This window comes from Muntiacus reevesi, chromosome X (assembly GCF_963930625.1).
Source record: "Muntiacus reevesi chromosome X, mMunRee1.1, whole genome shotgun sequence".
NCBI lineage: Eukaryota > Metazoa > Chordata > Mammalia > Artiodactyla > Cervidae > Muntiacus > Muntiacus reevesi.
This window is the reverse complement of record NC_089271.1, coordinates 49211187-49239172: the sequence shown is the minus strand read 5'-3', so window position 1 is coordinate 49239172 and position 27986 is coordinate 49211187. Positions and strand designations below refer to the sequence as shown.

The window sequence follows — 27986 nt, the reverse complement described above, 5'->3', positions numbered from 1 at the left end:
TTAAGAAACCCTCACTTGCCCCCACTCCAAAGATAAATCCATTCCCTCCAGCAGATGCCGCTCTGGAACCTGAGCGAAGGAGGGAGGAGGAGAAGAAAGCAAATGGGTGGGAGAGACTTCCAGTTGTCCGGTTCCTGGGCCTTGCCGTGGATCTTTGCTAATGCGGAAAGAGCTCCTAGTGGCTCCCTCAGGGTTTGTCTGGGGCTCTGCACGCCGGGATGGTTGCTGGGAGTAGCCAGTCATTTCAGGTGGGTATACGCTGCAAAACATGTGACCCAGGCAGCCATTTTCTCACACCCTGCCCGTCGCCATCTTCCATTGTAGACAAAGACACCGACCCCCACCCTTGTCTGATGCGGCCCTGGAGAAAGCTTGGTCACTAAGATTCGAGAACACACATATACAGGCCCGGGCAGAGGCCCGCAGACAAGAACTTGCCTTACAAGTAGGTTATATGGCCACATCAGCCGATGAAGAACTGCCCCCTCCCTCTTCCCCGCCTCCCCCTCAGCGATAACCTTACCTTACTGCGCAGCCGGGAGGCGGGGCCAGTGGGGCCGCGAGGAAGGGACGGGCGGGCGCGAACCGTCAATCCGAAGCTCCGCCCCCGGGGACGCTCCAAGTACTGAACCGGCTCCGCGAGACCGGGATCCGGAAGTCGAAGACTAGCGGGGCGAGCGCAGCACCTGGGCCAAGAGTGTTGTGCTGTCTTCTCTTCTCAGAGCTCCGCCGGAAGTGTAGGTAAGAAACTACTCTGTTTTTTCGTGATGAGAGCTCACCTAGCCGGCCGTGCGGAAAGGATCAACTGTTTGCGGTGAAACCAGAGGCTCCCTCAGCCCCGGAACAGAGAGGTAAAGAGTCAGGTTCCTTTCAGGGTAGAAGGGCCTGGATGAGAGACAGGGATTGCTCGGCACGTGGACATACGCCCAAACTCATTCTTGGCGTGTAGAGGGGCAAGGACCACGTTATCTAGATAGGCGTGGACCCTTCTGTGTGTGTTAGTCGCTCAGTCGTGTCCGACTCTTTGCGATCCCATAGACTGTAGCCCGCCAGGTTCCTCTGTCCATGGAATTTTCCAGGCAAGAATAGTGGAGTGGGTTGCTATTCCCTTTCCCAGTAGACCCCTGGACACCCTTTGTGGAGAGAGTTACAGACCCCACTTGTGTGGAGAAGCGTGGAGTGCCCTCCTCCTTTAGGGTAGTGAGGCTCCATTCCACACTTTTCCCGTGTAGACGGGCGTGGACACCCCAAAGGTGTGGCGACATCGACACTCCCCCGTAAAGAGATATATCTTCCCTCCTCACGAGGCTGAACCGCGCAGATTTCTACTGGCAGGTCCGCTTCGGCGCACCTTTTCCCTTATGACAGAAGCTTTGATGTATTTACCCCCACCCCTGCTCCACCACTAGAACAGAAGAGCTAATAAACAGTTGAGTGAACCTCTTTCCCTTAGCTTCAAGACCTAGAGACCTTCCTACCTTGCCCCTGTGTAACTAATTGACTGATGCCCTGCGACCATTCCTGCAGAAGTGCGAGACCACCCCTCCCTAAGTGTTTCAAGGCACAGGTCTCAGGCCACAGAGAACCACGCAGATGTACCCCTTCTAGGCTAGAGTGAGTCCCCATTGAGGAAAGTCAGGCCTGATCACCTTCTCCCCAGGCGCTGGCTTACTGAATTTGTTAAGGCTTGACCCACCAAAAATGCCCTGCAGCAAACAGCAGCAGGCCTTAACCAATGAAGAGAGAGAACTGCCTCTTCTGGGTCCCCCGGGGAAGAGGGACTCAGATTTTTTATTCTTTTTAGGTAGACGCAGATCATTCCTTCTTCCCTGCCCTACCAAGGATTTAGAATCACCAACTGTAGGAAAGGAGAGACCCCAAAGGAGCAGAGAGGTGCCTTGCAATATTGAGAGGCAGTGACATCACTGATCACCCCACAGTGCAGTGCATATGGGCTCCCCCTTATCCGAGGTAGAGGAGCTCAGACCTTTTTCTCTCCATCCAGGGGAAAAAAACCCGTAGGAAACCGACCCGCCCCCCAGTGTAAGGGCCATTCCATTGAATTTATAGCTGCATCCCCCCTCCCCATGTAGAGAACCAGAGGTCCTTTTCCTTCAGTATTACTACACTGCTGACTTCAACAGGTATGCAAGATAAGCAGATGATGCCCCTCCCACCTCCCTGGAAAGGTCTAGAATAGCCCACTGCAGGCAAGGTGCAGGCCCTGTTCATGGAAACCTGAATAATTACCCCCTTTGTTAGCATGGCACTAATGAACTAATGTCATCTTGTAGTGGAGGTAGGCATATCAGTCCCATCCCATGGCCCTCCCTAGGTTAAAGAGACTCAAGACACCCCCCCGCCTCGCCCTGCCACACACACAGATGTACAGACCTGTGCTCCTCTTCCATGCAGCAGAGATGCACACAGCCACTGTGCCAATTTTTCCAGTTCCTCTGTATCCTGGAGTAGAGTGACAAAAGGTATCCTGCTCTCCCTACAGTCAAGGAATCTGCCAAGGAACAGACCCTAGCCATATAAACAGGCGCAGATTTTTTCCCCCTCTCCCCCAAGGTTTTTCACTGACCTCAGTCCACATAGACATACAGAAAAGAAGCTCTATTCAGAGGTCCCTTATCCCCTAGGATATGTCTCCCCCCTCACCTCACTCCCAGGATAGATGAGACATAGAACTCCCTATTTGGGGAAAAGAGATGCAGTAAATACTGTGTGTAGAAACAGATGTCCTTGCATACCCCTCTTCCCTTAGAGTAGAGAAGTTTAGTGCTAGTCCCTTACCTAAGGTATATAACACTACAGGGTGGAGGATTGAGGACCCAGGATCCCATCTGATGCATTGAGGCACTGACTCCACCCAGGAAGAGAGGTTTACACCTACCTTCCCTATATTATTATTAATAATTATATTCAGCAATACCAGACACCAGCTCCAGTATAACCCCTTCACTCAAATTCCTCTAATTGTTAGGGCTTCCTTATCTTGTACTTTTGCCTTCAGGGGGCTTAGAAGGGAGCTTGTGGCACTGTGGTTCCCCTTTCTGTCTTCAAATTGGTTCTTCTCCCATTCCGACAGGAAACAAAAGCCTGCAGATTTGAATCTACCTGCTTTCAAGTTAGTCATCGTGATGAAACTTAGACACAGTGAGTTTCTTTTACTGCTCCTTCCCAGTCCTAAGCTTTAATAAATACAGTATTTTAAGGCAGCTTTAAAAATTGCCCAATATAAGCCAGATCATTTAGTCTGTCTTTTATGTATGGTATTATTGTTGTTTTCCCTCATGTTATCCCCCATACACATTTTACAGATAAGGAAACCAAGGCTCAGCAAGGTTAAGTGACTTGATCAAGAGACTGTGGGTGAATAGGGGTAAATACCATATTATACTGCCTATATCCCTAACACAGCTTAGCATTTTTCTTTATTATAAGTTTTACCTATAAGTCGGTATCATGGATTGTGCCAGTGGTTAAGAGTATGGACTCTGGAGCCAGACTGAGTTTGAATCTCAGTTCTTCCACTTACATGTGTGTGGCCTTGGGCAAGTTACTTAACTTCATTCTCCTTATCTACAAAATAGGTGGGAGTGGGGTGGGGGAAGAGGAGAATAATAATAGTTCCTACTTAATAAAGAAATAAAAAGAAATAGTATTTGCCGAATAGTGTTGTGAGGATTTTAGTTCAGTTCATTTGCTCATTCATGTCCGACTCTTTGTGACCCCATGGACTGCAGCACGCCAGGCCTCCCTGTCCATCACCAACTCCCAGAGTTTACTCAAACGCATTTTCATTGAGTCGGTGATGCCATCCAACCGTCTCATCATCTGTCGTCCCCTTCTCCTCCCACCTTCAATCTTTCCCAGCATCAGGGTCTTTTCAGATGAGTCAGCTCTTCACATCAGGTGGCAAAGGATTGGAGTTTCAGCTTCAGCATCAGTCCTTCCGATGAATATTCAGGACTGATTTCCTTTAGGATGGACTGGTTGGATCTTCTTGCAGTTCAAGGGACTCTCAAGAGTCTTCTCCAATACCACAGTTGAAAAGTTTCAATTCTTCAGTGCTCAGCTTTCTTTATAGTCCAACTCTCACACCCATACATGACTATTGGACAAACCAGAGCTTTGACTAGACGGACCTTTGTTGGCAAAGTAATGTCTCTGCTTTTTAATATGCTATCTAGGTTGGTCATAACTTTTCTTCCAAGGAGCAAGCATCTTTTAATTTCATGGCTTAGTCACCATTTGCAGTGATTTTGGAGCCCCAAAAAATAAAGTCTGTCTTTGTTTCCTCGGTTTCCCCGTCTATTTGCCATGAAGCGATAGGACCAGATGCTATGATCTTAGTTTTCTGGATGTTGAGTTTGAAGCGATAGGACCAGATGCCATGATCTTAGTTTTCTGAATGTTGAGTTTTAAGCCAGCTTTTTCAATCTCTTTCACTTTCATCAAGAGGCTCTTTAGTTCTTCACTTTCTGCCATAAGGGTGGTGTCATCTGTATATATGAGGTTATTGATATTTCTCTTGGCAATCTTTATTCCAGCTTGTGATTCATCGAGCCCAGCGCTTCTCATCATGTACTCTGCATATAAGTTAAATAAGCAGGGTGACAATATACAGCCTTGACGTACTCCTTTCCGGATTTGGAATCAGTTTGTTGTTCCCTGTCCAGTTCTAACTGTTGCTTCCTGACCTGCATACATGTTTCTCAAGAGGCACGTCAGGTGGTCTGGTATTCCCATCTCTTTAAGAATTTTACAGAGTTTGTTGTGGTCCACACAGTCAAAGACTTTGGCATAGTCAACAAAGCAGAAGTAGTTGTTTTTCTGGAACTCTCTTGCTTTTTTGATCATCCAGTGGATGTTGGCAATTTGACCTCTGGTTCCTCTGCCTTTTCTAAATCCAGTTTGAACATCTGGAAGTTCTTGGTTCACATACTGTTGAAGCCTGGCTTGGAGAATTTTGAGCATTACTTTACTAATGTGTGAAATGAGTGCAATTGTGCAGTAGTTTGAGCATTCTTTGGCATTGCCTTTCTTTGAGATTGGAGAATGAAAACTGACCTTTTCCAGTCCTGTGGCCACTGCTGAGTTTTCCAGATTTGCTGGCATATTGAGTGCAGCACTTGCACAGCATCATCTTTTAGGATTGAAATAGCTCAACGGCAATTCCATCATCTTAAGTAGCTTTGTTCATAGTGATGCTTGCTAAGGCCCACTTGACTTTGTATTCCAGGATGTCTGGCTCTAGGTGAGTGATCACACCATTATTTGAGTTGTTATCTGATTATCTGAGTCGTTATCTGGGTCGTGAAGATCTTTTTTGTGAGGATTTAATGCATTAAAATAGAAGAACACTTAGAAGGGTTCCTGGCACATAATAAGCACTCTATTAAGTATTGGCTTAAAAGATTCAGCCTTCATTTCTCTTTGGAATTTAACCCTTCAGAGGATGCATACAGTGTTCTGCCACTAAATTGTTCTCTTACATCTCTTGAGCTATGGATTTTTCTTACTGTGAAATAGACAGTGTGGATAAATTGCTGTTGTTTCTGCCTTCAGGACTCCTTTTCCTTCTCATCCTTTAATGGGATAACTCTTGCCTGTTTTTCAGATTTCACCTTATACATAACTTCCTCTGGAAATTGCTCCTGTTAACCTCCTCCCTTGGTTTACACTTGCCTGTGCACCCATAGGAACCAGGGCTATTAACTCTGTAGATTGTGTCTGTCTCTTCTGCTGCTGCTGAGTCACTTCAGTCATGTCCAACCCTTTGCGATCCCATGGACTATAGCCCACCAGGCTCCTCTGTCCATGGGATTCTCCAGGCAAGAATACTGGAGTGGGTTGCCTTGCCCTCCTCCAGGGGATCTTCTGGACTCAGGGATCGAATCCTTGTCTCCTGCGGCTCCTATGTTGCAGGCGGATTCTTTACCACTGAGCCACTGGGGAAGCCCCTGTCTCTTCAACTTCTCACTGACTCCTGGTTTATCTTTTTGTCCCAAGGGTGCAACCATGACCAGGCATAGCTATTGGGCACTTACTGTGTGTCAGGCACTAGAATGTCTCAGTAATGCTAACTCAATTCCCTCTCCTTCCCTCTCCTTCCACCATGATGTTTATAGTCTAGAAGGAGAAGACAAGTATGATACATGGACTTTTTCTTATAAGAGATAAGGCAAGGATGGTAGGACAGACTTTGTGCTTCCCTGCCTTTATCCTGCCATCACCCAAGGAGAAAATAGCATGTGGATAGCACACTGGATAGACTGGATGAAAATTGTGCAACCCAGTGGCCTTGTATTCTGTGTGAATGGTGGCCCTGCCTATGTAGGGCTTGGTTAAAAAAAATTCACTTACTTTATATAATGATAAAAATTTCATCAAGAGTCAGGTTTTGGTTATGTCAGTACCAAAAACGAATAATCATTTCTTCAAGCAACACAAGAAAAGTGAACAAAATTAGTTTATACTCTAAGAACATTAAATACAAGATGATAGAATTTCTATTTTATTTTTTTAAATTAATTTTTATTGGTAACAATTATTGATAGTGATGAAAAAGACAATAATTAGCTGGTTAAATAGAGTATATGCATACAAAGGAACCCTGGCAAGTGAAAGAAGTGAAGTAGTATGGAAAAACAGTTAGATGGAAAGATCTCCAGGATTTGTTAAGTGAAAAAAGCAAGTTACTGACAGGAGTACATAGTATATTACCTTCCTTGGGAGAAAATGGGAAAATAAGAATATATATTTATATTTGCACAAAGAAACTGAATGATGCGTGACAAACTAATAAAGTGGTTTATTGTGGTGAGAGGACTGCAGGGACTAGGGACAAATATGGGAGGGAGACCTCTGAGAATACATGTTTTTATTTATTTTTAATAATTTTTATTGGAGTATAGTTGATTTACAATGTGTTAGTTTCAGACGTATAGCAAAGTGAATCAGTTATACATATATCCACTCTTTTTTAGATTCTTTTCTGATATAGGACATGACAGAGTATTGAGTACAGTTCTTTGTGCTATACTGTTATTACTGTTGTTGAGTAGCTCAGTCATGTCCAACTCTTGTGACCCCATAGACTGTAGCCCACCAGGCTCCTCTGTCCACGGGATTTCCCAGGCAAAAATACTGAAGTGAGTTGCCATTTCTTTCTCCAGGGGATCTTCCTGACTCGGGGATCAGACCTGCATCTCCTGCATTGCAGGTGGATTCTTTATACCATCTGAGTCAGTAGGGAAGCCCTGTGCTATACTGTAGGTCCTTATTAGTTTTCTAGTTTATATCTGAAAGTGAAAGTGTTAGTCACTTAGTTGTGTCCAACTCTTTGCGACCCCATGGACCGTAGCCCGCCAGGATCCTCTGTCCATGGAATTCTCCAGGGTTGAATACTGGAGTGGGTAGCCATTCCCTTCTCCAGAGGATCTTCCTTACCCAGGGATCAAACCTGGGTCTCCTGCATTGCAGGCAGATGTATAGCAGACAGTAAAGACTGTCTGAGCCACCAGAGAAACCCCATTTTTTATAGCAGTGTGTATATGTCAGTCCCAATCTCCCAGTTTATCCCCCCACTTTCCTGCACTGGTGACCGTAAGTTTGTTTTCTGTATCTGACATGGTTTTATTTTGGAACTGTATGACTGTATTACCTGTTAAAGACATTTAAAACATTTACAGCCATCAGTGATTGGTTGCACAGCTATGTAATCCATCATAATGGCAGACTGTGTAAGGTGCACAGGAAGGGAAATGGGGTGGCCATTGAATGAAGAAGCAAGTGGCATCAGTGTTTTGGAAGTCTCTGGGAGGTTGAACAAATGTGCTTGAAGATAGTTGAGAAGGATGTCTTAAGACTACTTTTCTTTTAAACGATGAAACACACTCTCCTTTTTAATAGCCATTCAAAAATGTACAGCAGTTGAAATTGTATTTGAACACTCTCTCTAGGCTTGTCAGTAATCTTCCTAGATTTAATCATTATCATTACCATTTGGGTCCAGGGTATCTCTCTAGCTGAGGATATGGAGAGCTGCACCATGAAGCATCTCCCCTACCTTCTGCTGCTGAATGTCAGTGAGAGTTGGTATATGGCAATATTGGTGCTCAGATTTAGGAAAATTCTTCAAGGTCATATAGGTAGGTACTTATTGAACCAGAACAGGAACCTAGCTCTGGCTGGCTAAAAAATGGTAGCTGTTTTCTCTCTGAAACTATTAAAGAATGATAACAGGGGCTCCTGGGTGTTGCAGTGTTGTGAGTGGTGAATGCACCCCTACCTTCTTCCCTGTTTCTCCTCCCCCTCCTCTCTGAAGCAGATGTTTTTTCCTCTCTCTAAGTGATGTATTTTCTTTCATCGTGGCCCTCATTTTCCAGGGAAGTTAGGCCGATGGAAATTGTTGAGTAAAATGGCCAGACTTGGTTAATTCTAAGCCTCACATTCTTTTCATTGCATTGTGAATATTGTGGAAGAAAAGACTTGGGATCTGATTTTTTTGTTACAGGGAAATTCAGTTCATTTACTTTCATTGTAATAACTAATATGTTTGGTTTGATTTCTACCATCTTATTTTATATTTTTTGTTTGTTTCTTCTTATTCCCTTATTACTTCTAAAAAGTTTAACAAGTTAAAAAAATCCTCCATCAGTACTTAAAATTATGTTGGTAATTGCATTCATATTTAAATCAAGTGTAACTAAATTTCTGTATCACTTTATCAATGTTAAAAAATAACTATTTTTATCCTACTCTTCCAAAGTTGTGAGACCTTTAGCATGGTTTTATGTTTATTTTTTGCTGATATACTTCCTCAAGTCATTTTACCAGAAGGAGAATGCAGGTGGTAATCTTTCCACATCTGAAAATTTCCTTTACCTTCATACAAGAGTGATCTTATTGGTCAGTTGTAGAAATTTAACTTGGAATACTGTCCCTTGTCTCATTACTTTGTAATGATTATTCTTCTGTCTTAGGTGTTCAGAATTGTGGCTTTGAGAAGGCTGTCTGTTTCTCTCTCCTTTGCTGGGAATGTCTTCTATTTGGAAGTTTACAAGATTTTCTCTTTGTCTTTGGGGCTCAGAAATTTCATCAGTATATGTCCAGGGCATATATGTGTCTTTTTTTTGTTAATCTTGATGCTCCATGCACCTTTCTGGCCTGAAGCCTAAATCCTGTTTTCAACTTGGAAAATACTTATCTAGTATTTTAAAAAATAATTGCTTCTCCATTTGTATCTTTTCTCTTTCTGGAACTCTTCTTAATTTAGATACTAGCTGTCTTGAGTCCATTCTCCATTTTCTATTTTATACTTTTCTTTGTATTTTTGCTCTGTTTCAAAGAAGCTCTTCCCTTGATCTTCTGGCTTATTAATTTGGCTGTTAGTGATATTCATTCTGTTTTTCAGTACATTGAATTTTTACTCAATATCAAGTTTTGGGAATCTTTTTCTTATACAGTTCCTTTGAAGTATCTTCTTGAATCTCCTTAAGAATAAGTAATATTTAAATCCTCTGTTTCCTACAGTAACTCTGCTTTGATATGAACCATCTGATGTGATTGGGGAGCCTGTCCTCTGTCTGATAATCTCAAGCTGCTCCTATATTTTTTTGTATATCCTGACCTTCTAGAACCTCTTCTTGTAGGAATTCCTTTAGCCCCTTTGCAAATGGTGAGAATTATGGGACACCATTCTTTCTGAGAGGCCAGTTGTGAAGGAGGTGACAGAAGGGACTTCTAATTGAAGTGGGGAGAGGCCTTTTACTTTCCTAGGCTTGGTTAAGGTGTGATTGTAGAAGGTGAGCTCTCTTCTCCTTAAATCAAAGGGAGGCTACAGTTTGGCTGAGTAGTGTAATTCCCTTGGGAGGCAATGGCATGAACAGGGTCGGCAGGAAAGGACAGTTCTCTCCCCATGGGCTGAGGGCATCTACTCTGGTTTAGCTGTGTGGGACTCCTCAGATCACCTTCTCATGCTGCCAGTCCCCCACTTCAGCCTGGTGCCAAAATTGTTGAGCTGCCTCAGCTAGAAGTTGTAAGAGAGGAGTTATAAGTGCATGTTCCTGTTGCTCTCTTCACAGGATTCCCTTAAGAATTATTTCAGTTTGCACTGGGTATGATGTTTCAGGTATTCACTGAAATATCCAGTACCTCTTCTGACACTGCAGCTGCCAGCTCTATGTCTGTCTTGTGTGCCTAGAGAGACATGGTGTCTGAGGCTTCCTTAGATTCCCAGTATTGCCTGACCTCCATTAAGGTTCAAAGCATGTTGGGTAGGTGGATGATGGCTTTTTTTTTTTTTTTTAGAAAATAAAAAGCCAGGTAAAGGTTCCAAAGGCTACAAGAAGGTAAGTTGGTACCACTCTCAGGTAAGGTATACCCGTTGTTGGGGACAAGGTTGGGAACAGGTTGCCCACTCCAGAAGAGGCCCACAAAACCAAGTAGATATTGGTTGACTCCAAATAGAGCACCACATTGGAATCAGCAGATTTGGCTTTCCCAAAAGCCATTTGGGTGGCTTCAGCATAGAAGCAGCATTTATTAAGTTCCCACCACAAGCCATATACTGCTTTGTGCTTAGTTTACCTTGATATGGATTGTCATTATCTCATTTTTTTTTTAGATGAAGAAACTGACCCTCAATGAGAAAGTTCCTAGGTTCAAGTAGCTCAGCTGGGACTTGAGTCTTAATTCCCAAGCCTCTATTCTTCATGGAGAGGCAGGACTCAAACAGTCTTTGGCCCAGCTCCAGAATCTCCTGGTCCTCCTGGGAAAGTTGTGGACAAAAAAACTTGCATCAGAGCAGCAGTTCTTAAATTTTAGCATGGTTAAAGTTCTCAAACTTTAGCCCTCCAGAATCACCTGGAGAGTTGGTTAAAACACAGATTGCTTGAGTTTCTGATTTAGTGGGTCTGTCTCAGCATCTGATAAGTGCCCAGATGATGCTACTACTGTTCCAAGGGCTATACTTGGAGAGTTATTTAGTATTCCCTTGGCCTTTACTTGGGAAACCTTTCTACTTACTGCCCACCCGCCCCGCCCCGAACTTTCCTGGTATTCTTTACTTAGTCCCTGCCTAGCTAGGGGAAGAAGGGTCTCTCTAGTCATATGGGGACCTCTGGGGACAGAGCCCTTTTTGTTTGCTTCTCTCCTCTTTCCTCCCACAAATCTACTTATGAGCAGCTTTAACACCACCCCCCACCCCGGGAAGGGTGATTTCTATGGGTTCATTAAATCTTCATTTTTTTCTCTCTTGTTTGGTATCCAGCCTGCAAAGCAGAATAGAAAGAAAGCAGCCACCAAAGTGGCCTCCTCTCCCCAGTTTGTTCACTCCAATGATCATGCCAGTCGGAAGGCTGAGTTAAAGAAGAAGAGGGTAAGTCCTTTGCCTTGGGGAAAGAGAGGGCCTGACTTGACCGCCAGGTCCATGGAAATGTTGACAGGCAAAGGCCAGAATTGTTAGGGTTGTTGAGGCTGTTTGTGGAAAGGAAAGAAAGGGCAGTTGCTTTGATACTTGATTTAGTGTCTCCATTTGCTCACCTCCTAGTTCATGGCTGTCTGGTTTTTGTTCTCACTGCTCCACTGGAATGATCCTGCCAGTCTCACCAGCATGTTCTCTGACATCAGACTCATGGATCGCTTTCTTCCCTTATCTTATTCAATTCTCAGCATTTGAGACAATGCTTTTTTAAAAAAATTATTTATTTGTAATTGAAGGATAATTGCTTTACAGTGTTGTGTTGGTTTCTGCCACACATCAGCATGAATTAGCCATAGGTATACATATGTCCCCTCTCTCTTGAACTTCCCTCCCACCTCCCTCCCCATCCCACCCCTCTAGAGCCCTGGTTTGAGTTCCTGAGTCATACAGCGAATTCCCATTAGTTTTCTATTTTACATATGCAGGCTTTTTTTTTTTTTTTGAAGCACTGTCACTTTGGTTTTCCTGTTATCTCTCTCTCCTGGATGTCCTTCCTTTTCTCCAGTTTCTTTTGGTGTTCTTTAAATGATGGAATATCCCAGTCAGTTTAGTTCAGTTCAGTCACTCAGTCATGTGTGACTCTTTCCGACCCCATGGACTGCAGTATGGTAGGCTTCCCTGTCCATCACCAACTCCTGGAACTTGCTCAAACTCATATCCATCGAGTCGGTGATGCCATCCAACCATCTCATCCTCTGTCGTCCCAGGGTCTTGTTTTTTTCCCCCTCTCTGATCCTAAGTGGTTCCCACTGCCTAGGACAATCTCTCTCAGCTTTATATACTTTCCTTGTATTAGTGTCTGCCATGCTTTCCCCTCCTTCATCTCTTTGTCTTTCTTTCCCTCAAACCCCTTATCTCTTTATCTCTTGCTGTCTTGTCTTCTCCCTCCCTGTATCCCTGCTCCTCCCACTTGTGCCAAGTCACACTGTTTTCTCCCTCTGTCACCTACTACCTATTACTCTTGATCTTCCATCCCTCCCTTAGATTGCAGACCTCATCAGCTTCAGCCCTTTTGTATGGTCACTTATTAGGTTGAGGAGATGAGGGAGAAGCAGCAGGCTGCCCGGGAGCAAGAGAGACACCGACGTAGGACCATTGAAAGCTACTGCCAGGATGTCCTGCGACGCCAAGAGGAGTTTGAGCGCAAGGTGAGAGAGCAATCTTTGCCCCTCAGTAGAACTGGTGTGAGCTTGCTCAAAAGCATCTTTTGCCATTGCTCTGTGAAAAGGAAAGAGGAAGGGTGTGAGATTTTTGGAGGGGAAGTAGAAAACCAGTTCAGAGAAGATGGGAAATGGTAGGGACATGGAGGGAGGGTGAGAGGGAGGTGAAGAGCTGTATCTGTGGTTGGAGAGCCCTGATTAGGTCCTTTCTCCCAAGCTGAAACACAAAGACTGGGGATTGGGAGTCGGGAGGACTGGGGGACAGGAGGAGAGAAAGATTGAGAGTGTAAAGTGAAAGTTAAGAGAGCAGTCCACTTCTTTCTGGGACTTCTAACTGCATTTCTGGCATATAATCTCATCTCACAGAATTTACGCTTTCCAGTTCAAAGTTTCTTTTCTAGTATAAAGTACACATTTTGCTTCCTCCATCCCATGTTCCCCATAGATTGTTTTTCTCACTTACACCTCCCTCTTAAATTCCTCCCTTATATACTCAGGTGCATACCCAGTCCTCTAGCTGGTACTCAAACACAAACTTACAAATAGGCACACACATGGACCATGTGGGTCTGTCCTTCTTCTTGATTTTGTTGCTTGTGGTGGGCTGGAATTCACATGACTCTCCCAGTCTCCCATGGTTAACAAAGATGGCTCTCACTCTCCTCCCCTGGACCATCCTCTTTTTTTTCCTTTAGGAGGAAGTTTTGCAAGAATTAAATATGTTTCCTCAACTGGATGATGAGGCTACAAGGAAGGCTTATTACAAGGAGTTCCGTAAGGTATGGGGGCCCATTTCTTAAGGCCCTTTAGGGAGGGCACCAATCCAGTCGTGTCTCCTCTCTGTTTCTGTTTTTCCTAAGATGAAGACCTCTTTTATGGGCCTTTTGATTCCTGCCCAGTTCTTTCCTTGCCTTCTTACCCTCTTCCCTGCCCTGCAGGTGGTGGAATACTCTGATGTGATTCTGGAAGTCCTGGATTCCAGGGACCCATTGGGCTGCCGCTGCTTCCAAATGGAGGAGACTGTCCTACAGGCAGAAGGGAACAAGAAGCTGGTCCTGGTCTTGAACAAGATTGGTAGGTGTTGGACAGGATTGGGTAAGGCAGGGCAGGGGCCAAGCCTTCTTAAAAGACTAGCTTGGACCTAACCTTGAGACACAACAACTCAATGGTATTCAAAATAGTGCAAGGTAGGAATTCTTGTTTGAGTTTTTAAAGCTAGAGATTTGAGAGGTAAAGTCACTTGTTGAAACATACAAGCACACCACACAGTATAACAGAAGTTGAGAATGGTGTTAAAGTCTGTCTGCCTTTCAGTTCTCTGTTTTTGCCATTTTGAGCTTTATTTGTGCCTGGCCAGTGCTAGACAGTTCCTCTTCTCCCTCATGCTGGATCCCAGATGGTGGGGCAGAAGAGCACATGGATGTGCTCAGGAGTCACTCTGGTCTGGATTTCATCCCAGTTTTGATGTCTATTTTCTCTGGAATCTTTGACAAGTCATGTCACCTGAGAGCTTCCATTTTTCTAGGTGTGAAATGGGCTGTGATTGTCCCAATCTCATAGGATCATTGTGAGAATTAATGAAAAAGTGCTTGGTACATACATGGTCAGTACTTCATAAATGTTAGCCATTCTTTTCAAGGTTATTTTTGACATTTGGCCCAACCTAGAATAATCCAGGGAGGGAATGGAAAATAGTCTTTGGGAGGCCTCTGGTACTGGGCCCCAGGTCTGGGAGGAAGGCATCTAGAAATATAGCTGGTTACCCATTGTCCTTGAAGAAACAGGTCTACTTAGAGAGGGCCAACTTGTCCCTGAGACTAGATTGTCCTTTCTGACTAACCTGGGGACTGGACAGGGACTGGCAGGCTAGGGAGATATCTGTTGGCAGAAAGTGGGCTAAGCCTGGGTTGTGGGTGGCTGCATCTTTGGAGTGAGCCATGAGGTGATGTTCTTACCAGTCCTATCCATTCCTATTTTTCCTAGACCTGGTCCCCAAGGAGGTTGTGGAGAAGTGGCTGGAATACCTTCGGAATGAGCTGCCAACTGTGGCTTTCAAGGCCAGTACCCAGCATCAGGTCAAAAACCTGGTAAGCTGGGGCCAGAAACATCTAGCCTCTTACACAGTAGCCTGGGGCTATACTCTTTTTCTAATTATATTATTAACATAGAAATATGTCTTCAATGTCAGACTAAATTAAAATGTACAGAAACATTTGTTGCTTCTAGGGAGAGACAGTGGGTCCTGAGGCACATTTTTTTCAGTTTTGTAAGAAGTGTAAAACTTAATTATTAAAAAAAGTAGAAAAAGTAAAAGCAATTACAGTTGACCCTTGAACTAAACAGGGGTTAGGGACAACCACTTTCTGCACAGTGGAAAATCAATGTATAACTTATAGTTGGACCTCAGTATCTATGGTTCTGCATTTACACCCAACTGCAAATCATGTAGTACCATAGTATTTATTAGTGAAAAAAATTTGCATGTAAGTGGACCTGCACCATTCAAACCTATGTTGTTCAAGGGTCAACTGTATAGATGAAACTTGAATATCCTTTCACTGTTACCCCTGATTCCAATCTCCTTTATCCATACACCAGATTAACCACCATTGTTAGTTTGGTGTATATCCTTCCAGATGTTTTTCTGTGCTTTATATTATATGTGGATTTGTATATAGAGAAAATAGTGCTTGGGTGTATCATATATGTCATCCTGAGGTGTACTTTTTTTCCCTTGAAGATCTTTCTATAGAGTTCTACCTTTTTTACACTAAATAAAGATAGTTTTCAATTTTTTTAATCATTATAAGCAGTACTATAATATATACCCTTACACATCTTTTTGGCTAGTCAGCAAGTGTTTGTGTAGGTTGGGTACTGAGAGGTAGAGTGGCTGGGTCATAGGTACTTTGCATTTTAAATTTTCCTAGATACTGACAAATTGCTCCCCAGCCCCACCTCCCTTCTCTACCCTCCACCCAAGTGGCTATACCAATTTATCTTCCCACTACTGGGACAGATGAATGTGTGAGAGGGCCTAATTCCCTACACCCTTGCCAATATTTGATATCATTAAACATTTAAATCTCTGTTTATCTGGGAGAAACATGGTAGTTCCTTTATAATTTTTTACCTTTTAGATATCAAAAATTTGATAAGCATCCTTTTATAACAGGTTTTTCTTTGATCTGTATTCCACTTTAAGGATATAGCTCCTTAACCTATTTCTTATTAATGGATATTTAAGTCAGTTTCTATTTTGCAGTACTATGGTAGGTAAGTAAGGACAGAGGAAGAGATGAAAGGGCATTCTGGGCAGAGGAGGTGGCATCAGGAATAAAGAGATGGAGGTTGAAATGGTCTTGTCCTGTGTGAAGAATCAAGGGAAGGTAGGCTCTACGTGGGCCAGACAGTATCTCTTCTTTCCCTGGACAGGGAGGCAAATGTCCTCATCATGTAGACAGGGTTCACTGAAGCCCAGAGAATGGAATCAGAATTTGCTGGCAGAGTTGGAAATCAAACCTGGCCTGCTTAGAGGCGAGAAGGCTGTCCTGCTCCTGCTGAGGGAGGCAAGAGATATGTGTTTAGGCAGAGGCTGAGAAAGAAGACTGGAGGTGGAAAAACTGGAAAAAATAGGCCTTGTGGAAGCAGGGAAATGGCAGATGTTCGTTCAGGGCCTGTGTAAGAAGCCCTTTGCTTCATGCTGGCGATGTTGGTGATAACAGGGAGGCAGTCCTGAAATTTGCAAATCTGCGCTCAGACCACAGCTCTCATCTAATACCTCTTCTGTAATACCCCTCATTTTCCAGAATCGCTGCAGTGTGCCAGTGGATCAAGCCTCTGAGTCACTGCTGAAAAGCAAAGCCTGCTTTGGAGCTGAAAACCTCATGAGGGTTCTGGGGAACTATTGCCGCCTTGGTGAAGTGCGCACCCATATCCGTGTGGGCGTTGTGGGTAAGGCCTTGGGGGAGGTTATGAGGCCCAGATTTCTTCCTTGTGCAGGGGCTTCATTGGGGGAAAGGATTCTGGGAACTTCATGTTACTTTTGGCTAGGGAGGAGAGAAGCTGTTCAGGGAGGGTCCTTTTTTTTTTAAGGTATTTATTTTGGCAGCACTGGGTTTTTGTTGCTGCATGGGCTATCTCTCATTGTGGCAAGTGGGGGCTACTCACTAGTTGCAGTGCTTGGGTTTCTCATTATGGTGGGCTCTCTTATTGTGGAGCATGGGCTCTAGGGTGTGCAGGCTTCAGTAGTTGCAGCTCGTGTGGGCTGAGTTGCCATGAGGCATGTGGAATCTTCCTGGATTGGCAGGCAGATTCTTACGCACTGTGCCACCAAGGAAGTCCCAGGAAGGCTCTTGTGATTTGTAATTTGGATTGGTGGACATGGGGAGGCATACTCAGAATCACCACTGTAGTTGGAGTATTAGAACCATGGACTAAATGTGTGGGGCTGGGCTTAGAGTTGACCCATGTCATCCTACCACTCTGGGGAAGGGAATGGTTGCTTCATCCAGTATTCTTGCCTGGGAAATCCCATGGACAGAGGAGCCTGGTGGGCTATATTCCACGGGGTTGCAAAGAGTCAAGACATGACTGAACACATATGCATGCATCCCACCAGAACTGTGGGAGAAAGGGGTGAACATCTCCCTTTCATAGATAAGAACACTAGAGCTCAGAGAAAGGAAAGGGACTTGTAGGGTTCACCCCTGTCTGAGACAAGAGCTGAGGCTCAAACCTGGAACCCAGGGCGTTGAAGGAAAGCTGTTGGGAAAGGAACTGGGAAGTTGAGAGAGGCAGAGATAGACCAGCAGGGAAAAGGAATGAAGCCAAGAGAAAAAAACATTGGAGAAAAAGCTGGAAACAGAAAAAGGTAAAATACCTGAATAGATACAGAAAAATATCTGGAAAACCAAATGGTGGGATTGGTGGGGAGTGGAAAAGGAAGACAGAGTTGAATGACAGAGGCATGCAGACAGAGGGAGATATGATCGCAAAAATGTGTGTAGAGACCTGCAGAGAGAGACATGAGAGGGCTAGAGATCCTCTCATGTGAGTAGGGAGGGAGTCATGTATACCCAAGGAAAGAACAAGTGAGTCAAACTCAGGGATAAAGAGATTCAGAGGGAGATGCACATAGAAAGAAGCAGGAACAAAGTTGCAGACACTGAATAATGTACACCCAGACCTATACACACATATGGATCCACAGACACATGTACAGATCCATACATATGAAGACACATACAGATCCAGAGGCAAAATACATGCAGACCAAGTCCTTCCCACATACTTAGCCAACTCCCCTCCAAGCAGACAGCCATAGAGAGACACGTGTGCCCAGATGCATTCGACCCTCAGACACAATTATGTCAGAGACACAGATACACATCTATGATGAGACAGATATATATGTATATATAGAGAAATAGAGTCAGAGAGAGGACTAGGGAGACACAGAGAAAAAGAAGCACAGTGATTCATGTAGAGAGACAAGCCCACTGAGAGAAGGACCATATACAGAAAGAGCTGAGAGGAGTTGGCATAGAGGGAATTAACAAAGAGGCAGAATTGGTGGGGTGGGGAGAATTTGAGAGAAAGGATAATGGCCATAATGAGAGAAAGTGAGACAAACCGGCAGAGAAAGAGTTGCTTAGATACATAGAGAGAAAGACAGAAATGGGAAAAGCAATGGTATTTAGAATGAGAACAGCTAAGAGAAGATACACAGAGACTTCTACACACAAGGGATATACACACAGGCACATCTATTGGAATAAATAGTACACATGTAAGTTCTAGCACACAGAGAAAGAGAATGGTGGGAATGAGAGACCCAGTGAGTAAGAAATAGACAAGGACATCCATAGACCGAGAGGCGCTTACAGGTGCCCAAACAGAAAAACACACCACAGACAGAAAACTCCTCAAAGACTGACATCTCAAAGGAGCCCCACCTCCCACTCCCTATCCCCTGCCAGGTGAATTATACACCAGGATGGATGGTTCTGTTTTATGACACTTCCCAGTGCCCACCATCCGTTGGATTGTGTCACAGAGGCCTTGCATCCAGCACCTTTCCCAAGCTGGTTGTGAGTGGGAGGTGAGTGTCACATCTAGTGAGAGGAACACATCTAGCCAGGGTGCTCACATGTAGAGGAAAGGGATAGAAAGGCCATGGAGGGGCTTAGTCAGGGCCTTGGACAGAAAGGTAGGAGGCCAGGCTCTGTTTTTGGCTTCCCATGGCCTGGTCACACTGCCCCTGCCTGGGCCTCCCACATGCAGGCTGTCCCAAATATTTCTGAGGACCCTTCCTGCCCTGAGCTATCTGCTGTTTCTTTGTAGGCCTTCCCAATGTTGGGAAGAGCAGCCTGATCAATAGTCTGAAGCGCAGCCGTGCGTGTAGTGTGGGAGCTGTTCCTGGGGTCACCAAGTGAGTACCTGCTTGCTCCCCTACTTCACAGGTCCTTCACTCTACCATTTCCCAACTCCCATGCCTTTAACCCCTGTCCCTTATCTTGGATCACCTTCTGATTCTGCCGTAGGCATGGGAGTTTCATTAATAGCCCTCATTTACCTGGCACATCCTGGGTTTGGGCCAAGCACCCAGCTGGGTGTTCCCCCCCGCCACAGCTCCTTCAAGCCTCCTGACAGTCATGCAAGATTGGGCTCTGAGTAAGCAGTTCTGCTTCCTCGATGAAGCAACAGGCTCAGAGAGTCAGAGGCTTGCCTATGGTCCTGCAGCTCAGTCCCTGGTGGTAGAAGTGAATCAGACTAGAATCAGACCCCGAATTTCTCCACCTTCATCTGTGTGCCATTTGTCACACTCCTTCTCTTCACTGGGTGCTTGGTCTAGAGGATGCCAGACACATCTGGGCTCATCACTGTCCTACGTTCTCTCTTATCTCCCCTCTCCTGACCCAGGTTCATGCAGGAGGTCTACCTGGACAAGTTCATCAGGCTGCTGGATGCCCCGGGCATCGTCCCAGGACCCAACTCAGAGGTGGGCACTATCCTGCGCAATTGCATTCACATGCAGAAGCTGGCGGACCCTGTGACCCCGGTGGAGACCATCCTGCAACGCTGCAACCTGGAGGAGGTATGCAGGGCTCTCACTTATGCCCTGCCTTGCTCCAAGGGCCCTTCTTTATTACTCATGATTTCTTCCTCTCTTTACCAGATTTCCAGCTATTATGGTGTCTCTGGGTTTCAGACCACTGAGCACTTTCTGACTGCAGTGGCCCACCGCTTGGGGAAGAAGAAGAAGGGGGGCGTGTACAGTCAGGAGCAGGCAGCCAAAGCTGTCCTGGCTGACTGGGTGAGGTGAGTAGGGGTAAGGGTGAGGCCTTCTGGGAGTCAGGCTCCACAAGGGGGCCCATCTGTTTTCACTGCAGCAGAGGGGCAGCCTGACTTCCTGGGTAGGGAAGGCCAAGGCATCAGGTCACATCCTTCTCAGCAACTCATGCCTAGTGATTATCCAGCAATTCAACCTCTTGTTCAGAAGTTACTGTCTGGGCTTTCTAGTTGACTCTCACTGTTTCTGACTTGAAAACTCATTCTTTCTTTGACTGGTCATTTGCTTTTTAACATATAATTAAAATTTTTATTTATTCATTTATTTATGTTTGGTTGTGCTGGGTCTTTGTTGCTGTGTGTGGGCTTTCTCTAGTTGTGGTGAGTGGGGCTACTCTCTAGTTGCAGTGTGTGGGCTTCTTATTTCAGTATTTTATTGTGGAACACAGGCTCTAGAGTATATAGGCTTCAGTAGTTGCAGCATGTGAGGCTCAGCTGGTGTGGCGATGGGCTTAGTTGCCCTGTGGCATGTGGAATCTTCCTGGACCAGGGATCGAACCCGTGCCCCCTGAATTAGCAGGTGGATTCTTAACCACTGGACCACCAGCAAAGTCCTCATTTGTCATTTGTTGTCTTAATAACGTCAATTTCTTCCCACCTCCCAATGCAGCGGGAAGATCAGCTTCTATACACTCCCACCCTCCACCCACACTCTGCCTTCCCATCTCAGTGCTGAGATCGTTAAGGAGATGACTGAGGTCTTTGACATTGAGGATACCGAGCAAGCCAATGAAGACACCATGGAATGTAAGTAGGGTTGAGTGGGTTGGCCTGCCCAGCAACTGGTCCTGCCCTAGTGGAGCCACAAACACCTGACAACAGGTCCCATGTTTGACCTCCCCATGCTCTGGCCCTAGTCTGGCTTGGGGAGAACTATTTTAAACATCTTTAAGTTTAATGTCTTTTCCCACAAAGTGAGGAACTGTAATTTGGGTCACAGGAAGATAGGGTGGTGGTGGAGTGGAGAGGGGGGTTGGCTGGTTGTGGGCTCTTAGTAGATATGAAAAAAATCAACAAAGTACCTGGCACATGGTAAGGTGTTTAGGAAGGGTGAGTTTCCTTTCCCCATCTCTTGAGGCCTGGAGTGGACTGAGATACTTCTCTCAAAAACCCTTTCTCTCCACAGACATAGAGAACAGACTGGTGGGAAGGAGATATGGAGGGAAGGAGAGGGTGGGACGGATAGAGAGAGTAGCATTGAAACATATATATTACCATATGTAAAATAGATAGCCAGTGGGAATTTGCTGTATGATACAGGCAGCTGAATCTTGTGCTCTGTGACAATCTAGAGGGATGAGATGGGATGGGAAGTGGGAGGGAAGTTGAGGGAAGGGCATATATATATATACACCTATGACTGATTCACATTGATGTATGGCAGAAACCATCACAACATTGTAAAGCAATTATCCTCCAATTAAAAAAGGAAACAAAAAAGAAAACCCTTCTCATTGTCCCAGGTTTTGTCACAGCCATTGCATGTCCATTCCTGCATTTTTACTCTTGTCCCCATTGGTGGGTGAGGCATCTGAGACACAGAAAGGTGATACTTGCTAAATGGTACATGGTCAGTGACAGGTAGATGTGGCATTCAAACTAGCTCTCTTGCCCTGTTGTTGAAGACTTCCAACTCAGTGTATCTGAGTGGTTAGAAGAATGAACTGCCTGGATTAAAATCTGAGTTTTGTTTGCTGTGTAGTGCTACACAAGTTTCTTAACCTCTCCATGACCAATGACATCATCTGTACAATGGGATGATAGCACATACCTGATAAGACAGTTATGAAGACTTATTTAATATGTAAAACCTAGTGCCTGGCATATAGCACATGCTTGGTAAATATTAGCTGTTCTTAAGATGGTTATTTGTTGGAGTACAAAGGTATGACTTTCAGAAACTCCTGTGGAAAGTTAATTCTCTTCAGCTATTCTACCATCTGCAGCTCCTTCCTCTTCTACCCCACCCAAGAAAGGTACCCGGTGCTCTCTGGGTCTGTCTGTGGACACTCTGGGGTAGTGGAGAAAGTATTGGCTGGCCTGGCTTCCAGTTACTCTGTTTCTCTTGAGGGCCAGTAGTTTTCCTTCTCTGGGCCTTTTAGTGTGCTTGGATTACAAATGAGGACAAGACTCTTGCCTGCTTCAGGATATATTCCCCATGTGGGCTTTGGGCAAGTCAGCCCTCTTTCTGAACTTTACTTTTCTGTCAGGTGAACATTTGGGAGGAATTAGAGCTTACAGTTTTAGGGCTGTATGTGAGGGCAAGTGGGGCTCTGGCAGTGAGAATGCACTTTAGCAAATGATTGAGGTCCCAGAAATTGAGAAGAGGGAGTGGTTAATAATCAGAGTTTCCTAGTTGCCCTAGTGTTGAATCTTGAAGAGTGATTAGAAATTAGAGGCCCAGGGAAGGAGATGGGGCAAAGTTTAGAAGAGGTGCAAGGGTAGTATGGGCCCAGGGCAATGTACACATTTGTAGTCTGCAGTAGAGGCCAGCTCCAGACAAGGCACCAGTGAAATAGGGAGAGAGGCCTGGTCCTGGGAAGGGAATCCTAGTAGCTGCCATTTATAGAGCAGTGTCTCAGGCTAGTGCATTTCAGGCACCCATTGCTGTGATTCACAGCAGCCCTGTGTTACAGGGCTTGTGGCATTCTGCTTTTCAGATGAGGAAGCTAAGACTCTAAGACTCGCAGGCAAGTACCCTAGTGGAAAACCCACACCTTTAATCCTTTGTTATGTGGCCTTCCAGCAGGAATAAAAGAGCCTTCCTTCTTGACTCCCCTGGGCAGTATCCACATATCCTTTCCACTGAGGCCTGACTAGGGGACTGGTAGCAGAAAGGAGCCAGGGCCCTGACAGTGGTATTGATTGTGTTAAAGGCTTGGCCACTGGAGAATCGGATGAGCTGTTGGGTGACATGGACCCGCTCGAAATGGAGATCAAGTGGCTCCATTCTCCGATGGTGAAAATAGCAGATGCCATGGAAAATAAAACCACCGTGTATAAGGTACCTGTCTATTTCTTCATGGCAACCCTCTCGTCTACCCAAGGGCTCTGGGAAATGGTCAGTCCCTTCCACCTGGCTCCCACGAAGTCCACCTATAATAGTGGGGAGGTACAGGTCATTCATTCACTTCCTGTGGGCACTCTGGCTGTAGTCAGGGTATATCCTTTGCTAACCAATGGCAGATCCAAGGAGGAGGCATGCTCTCAGGCAGCTTTCCAAGCCCAGCTTTAGCCCTAGAGAACAGGATCCCCATCTATCCACCCAGCTGTTCAAGTTACAAACCTGGACATCCCTTACTTGTCCTTCCCTCTAACTGGTATCTTGGATCCTATACACAGTCACCAAGTCTGTCTTCTCCCTCCTAAATCTTAATAGATGCTCTTTTAGGTGTCTTTGTGGCCTACCATTCCTGTAACCCTAGCCTAAGCTTCCAGTTGTCTTTGACCTGGACATATGTCCCATATGGCAGGTCCCAAAGGTCACTTGCCCTTTCATGGCTCCCCAGCACCTACAGGATCAAGTTGATATGCTGTGCTGTGATCTCGGAGGCTTTTTCAGCCTTTTCATCTGCCAGTCCCCCCGTCTCTGCCCTTCAAGAGGTCACAGTGTAGTGGTTTAAGCCGTAGATATCCACACTGATGGGAGACACACAGGGATTCAGGGCAGATGGTGGGAAAGCATGAACTTAAGGGCCCTAACCTATACTACTTGTGAGCCAGGGAAGTCTTCCTGGGGGCTCTGATACTTTTGCCACATCTTGAAATTTGAGGAATTCTCTGGGCAAGAGGGGCAGTAGCCCTTGGGCAGGGGCTCAGCCTGTGCATGTGCCAAGACCTGAAAGGGTGAGAGCATGGTATTTTGCAGAAATCACTAGTGGTCTGAGGTGGCTGGAGTCAGGGTAGAGGTAGGGAAGGGTGAATCTGGTGTCAGATCCCTGAAGGCCTTGAGTTTGACTTTAAACCATGAGTAATAGGTAAACACTGAAAGTTGGCAATTTTGTGCAAGAGGAGGAAAGGCAAAGGGTTTAAATTTTTTCCCATTTTGTTTATTTAAAATATTTTGACTAGGTACATGGTATAAAACTGAAAAGGTAGGAAATTCTCTGGTAGTCCAATGGTTAGGACTCTATGCTTTCATTGCCAAGGTCTGGATTCAATCCCTGGGGAACTAAGATCCCACAAGCTGTGCAGGGTGCCCTCCACCCAAAAAAAGGTAGAGAGTATACAATAAAAGTAAATCTCTCCTGCTTCTCTCTTCCAGCCACCCTGCCCTCCTTGGAGGCAGTCACTATTAGACTTGAGTGTCCTTTCAGAGCTATTGCATCTTCAATGCACAAACACATAAAAGCAGATAGCTTTTTTAATCCAAATCTATTTTAATTGGATCTGTTTTAATCCAAATAGTCATATGCTGTTTGTATTTTTCTGCACATTCCTTATTTCACTTACAAATTCATAGTGTAGATTGTTTCATATGATCACTTAACTTCATTTTTGATGGCTCCATAATATCTGGAAGGGTTTCTTAAGCAGGGAAGTGATTTGGTCAAGTTTATATATTAGAACTACCACTCCAGTGACTGCAGTAAGAATCAAGTTTTAAAAAAAGGAGCCAGAGTAGAGGTAGGGAGTCTATGAAGGAAACTCTTGCCTGTGCTCTGTAAGAGATAAGACCTGCCTTAGGGCAGTGGTAGGAATTATGCCCATTCCCATTTTCACATAGTTTCAAAACTCCCCCTAGTGCTTATAGGAAAATCAGTTTAAAGTTGTGAGTTTAAGGCCATCCCCCAAGCACCCAGAACATACCATTTTTCCTCAAAGACCAGCAGTAGTTCCCTGCTCTGTATTACAAGTTCCAGGCTCAGGTTCAGGGCCATGAGAAGGGCCACTCTATTGTCCAACTCTGGGAGATACCATTAAGTGTGCTGTGTTGTGAATGGTGCCCGCCCCCTGTAACCCCAGAGTTGTAGGGTTTGTAGCATTGCTTTTCCCCCGCTGTAGTGTAGTAGGTAGTCATACATATAGAATTCTGATTGCTTGGGTTCTGATTTATTCCACTGCTTACTAGCTGTGTTACCTTGTTTGTCAAAGACATTGTTGCCAGTATTAAATGAGTTAATACATACGTGTGTGTGAGTACATGTATACATATTCATATGTATGTATATGACACACATACATGTATGTGCTTAGAAAGGTACCTGGCACATAGTGAGCTTTCTGTCAATATTATGTTTTACTGACCCTGTGTACCTTCTACTCCAGCCCAGTAGATACCCTTTTGGTTGCCCAGGTATGCTCTGTGCTTTCCAGTGTTCAGTCAGGAATGACCCTTCCATCCACAGTATGTTGACCACCACCATGCCCTCAGCCTCTGTCACTTAGGCTGCAAATCTTTGGTGGGCACTTACCGTATTCTAACTTGTGATGTGGTTGGGTTTTTTCTTCTTTAGCCTGGTTGCTTCCCAAAGATGGGTGTACATGCGAATCATTTCTCCAGCATTTCCCCGTACAGAACTGGGCACAAGATAGATGTTGGAACATATTTGTTAAATTGAGTAAGACCTTAAAAGGTCATTTGAACAAAGAATCATTGTAATACCAATTGTCATTGACAAGTAGTTCTACTTTTTCATTTTATTCTTGTAAAAGCCAGGCAAGCTACCCACTGCCTACCCTTACTTGACAGATGAACAAGTTGTGGCTGAAAGAATAACTAAGCACCTGCCAATCTGTGGTAGAGCCAGACTTGAAGATTAGTTCTTTGTAACTCCAGACTCCTGTTCTTAATGCAAGCCTGTCCCTACCTCCTTTGCAGAACTCTTTGGGGTTATTTTGGGGGCCCAGACCTCACTGTTGTCCTCACTTTCCCCAGATTGGAGATCTTACTGGGTATTGCACCAATCCAAACCGTCATCAGATGGGATGGGCTAAGCGCAATGTGAACCTTCAGCCTAGGAACAATAGCACAGTGGATGTTTGCTCAGTGGACCGCCGCCCAGTGCTACAGAGGATCATGGAGACAGACCCCCTGCAGCAGGGCCAGGCTCTGGCATCTGCCCTGAAGAATAAGAAGATGATCCAGAAGCGTGCAGGTGGGAGGACCTGACCACCCTCCTGTGCTCCAAAAAAGAACCACCTGAGGCCTTAATTAAGGGCTCCTAAATGAGCATCTCCATGTGTCTAACCCTCTGCCAGGATTAAGGGGCAGGGATGGGTTAAGAGGATCACCTGCTAGCAGAGTGGTCCTCAAACTTCAGTAGCTTATTTTAGAAGTGACTTGGAGGTTTATTAAAACAGGATTCTAGGACCTACTCCCAGAGTTTCTAGTTGAGTAGGTTGGCTGTTGGTGATGGCTGAGAATTTATGTTTCTAACTGGTTCCTAGTCAGTGCTGATGTTGCTCCTCTGGGGGCCACACTCGGAGAACCACTGGCCTAGTCTTATGTATCAAATACCCCATTTATTTATCATTGCTTTCTATGTGTTAAGAAACTTTCAGGCTACATACATATGTTTACTTTATCTATAGATAAAACACTCAAAATCCAAAGGGTACAAAAGGGTATACATTAAAGTCTCCTCCAGTCCCCTAGTTCCAGGCCTCCCCCCAGAGGCAACCAGTTAATTTCTTGTGTCTCATTTCCTGGGGTAGGTTTACAGACAAATATCTATATATTCCTTGTTCTGTTTTTTAGACAAATGTTAGTCTCTTGAACATACAATTTGCCACATCATTTTTCCACTCAACATATATTACAGATATCTCCCCATCAATTCACAAAAGAAGTCCCTTTATTTTAATGGTGGTCCATTGTGTGGCCGGTCCACTTAGGTCTTCATGCTATACTAATTTTCACCAACTCATTGCAAGTCTTATTCTCGTTCGGTAAGTGAGGAAACTGGGTCCCAGAAACTCCAGGTATTTGGGCCAAAATGTGAACCTAGGATTGATTGATCCCATAAGCCCTGTTCTTTGAACTAGACTATGTTCATAACCATTTGCTCTTGGCCTGATTCTACACTGAGTCCTGGGAATACAGAGGTTAATTGCTCTTTAACTGCTGGTCTTATTGGAGTGAGGAGGAGATAAGAAAACAGACATTGGGAACACAAAGTGATCACCATGAAGACAGAAAACAAAATGAGGGAACCTAACCTAGCTTGAAGGTTGTGGTGGGATAGAGGTGATCAGAGAAGGCTTCCTGAAGGAGGTTATGTCTGAGGAAAATCCCAAGGAATAATAGGGTGTGGCTGAAGGCTGGAGGTGAGCATTCAGGTTCAAAGCCCCTACTGCCATCCTGCTGGTTTGCTGTAAGAGCTTTGGGGGTCTTAACAAAGCACTGCTGATGGCAGAGTGCTGAGTTCAACACAGTAAAAGAAAAGAGCTGTTTTGATACTAGGAAGAGATAAAAATACTTGAAGCTCAGTAGTGTGACTCTGAGATACAAGCTATTTTGGGGTGATCATTTCACAGGTAGACAAATGCATCTTTCTGTGAGATTCAGTAGTGGGCTGCCAGTAGCCCACCAGTTGTTTTGTTCAGTGTTGTTGGTGGGCGGTTAGGGAGCCAGTTTGGGAGTTTGGTACGGACAAAGATAAATGTAGCCTAGCTCCTGCAAGCCTTCTGTTGGCAAGCCAACCACCAAATGACTTCCTCTTTTTCTCCATCTGCAGATAAACTTGCCAGCAAGCTGTCTGATTCCATGATGTCCGCTCTTGACCTCTCTGGCAATGCTGATGACAGTGCTGGTGACTGATCCATTGATCTCACCTCCCTCTCCAACTCCAGTTCCAATGGAAATAGCAGATGAAATGGTTTGCTTCTCCCTGAAGCACCTGCATATTAAAAGAACCCCTCACTCACTTCCCTCCTTTCTCCAGGAAAAAAAAAAAGTCCCAAGTGTCTGAAGTTGACAAACCTAATACCTTTATTTAACCCCTACTCTGTTTACAAGAGAAATAAAAAAATAA

General features: G+C 44.9%; 1 protein-coding gene across 2 annotated transcripts; it reads left to right on the top strand.

The window, feature by feature from the left end:
- Positions 1–203: 203 nt before the first annotated feature.
- Positions 204–27986, top strand: GNL3L (G protein nucleolar 3 like). 2 transcript variants are annotated; one of them, XM_065915715.1, is made up of 17 exons: positions 204–248; positions 536–741; positions 3095–3162; positions 10324–10364; positions 11285–11392; positions 12529–12645; positions 13353–13436; positions 13596–13731; positions 14641–14744; positions 16467–16611; positions 19003–19090; positions 19582–19756; positions 19838–19980; positions 20621–20757; positions 22887–23014; positions 25889–26108; positions 27690–27986. In XM_065915715.1, the coding sequence occupies exons 1-17, from the start codon at positions 219–221 to the stop codon at positions 27770–27772; spliced, it is 2013 nt and encodes a 670-aa protein (XP_065771787.1). In that variant the 5' UTR covers positions 204–218; the 3' UTR covers positions 27773–27986. The 2 variants fall into 2 exon arrangements, with proteins under 2 accessions (XP_065771787.1, XP_065771788.1); XM_065915716.1 differs by lacking the exon at positions 204–248 and having other exon boundaries at positions 655–851.

Bases quoted from the DNA above. Each gene is read 5' to 3' on its own strand.
- GNL3L (XM_065915715.1), top strand. From the start codon at position 219: ATGGTTGCTGGGAGTAGCCAGTCATTTCAG. The intron at 23,015-25,888 runs GTACCTGTCTAT...CACTTTCCCCAG, and splicing joins ATAAAACCACCGTGTATAAG to ATTGGAGATCTTACTGGGTA. The intron at 26,109-27,689 runs GTGGGAGGACCT...CTCCATCTGCAG, and splicing joins GATGATCCAGAAGCGTGCAG to ATAAACTTGCCAGCAAGCTG.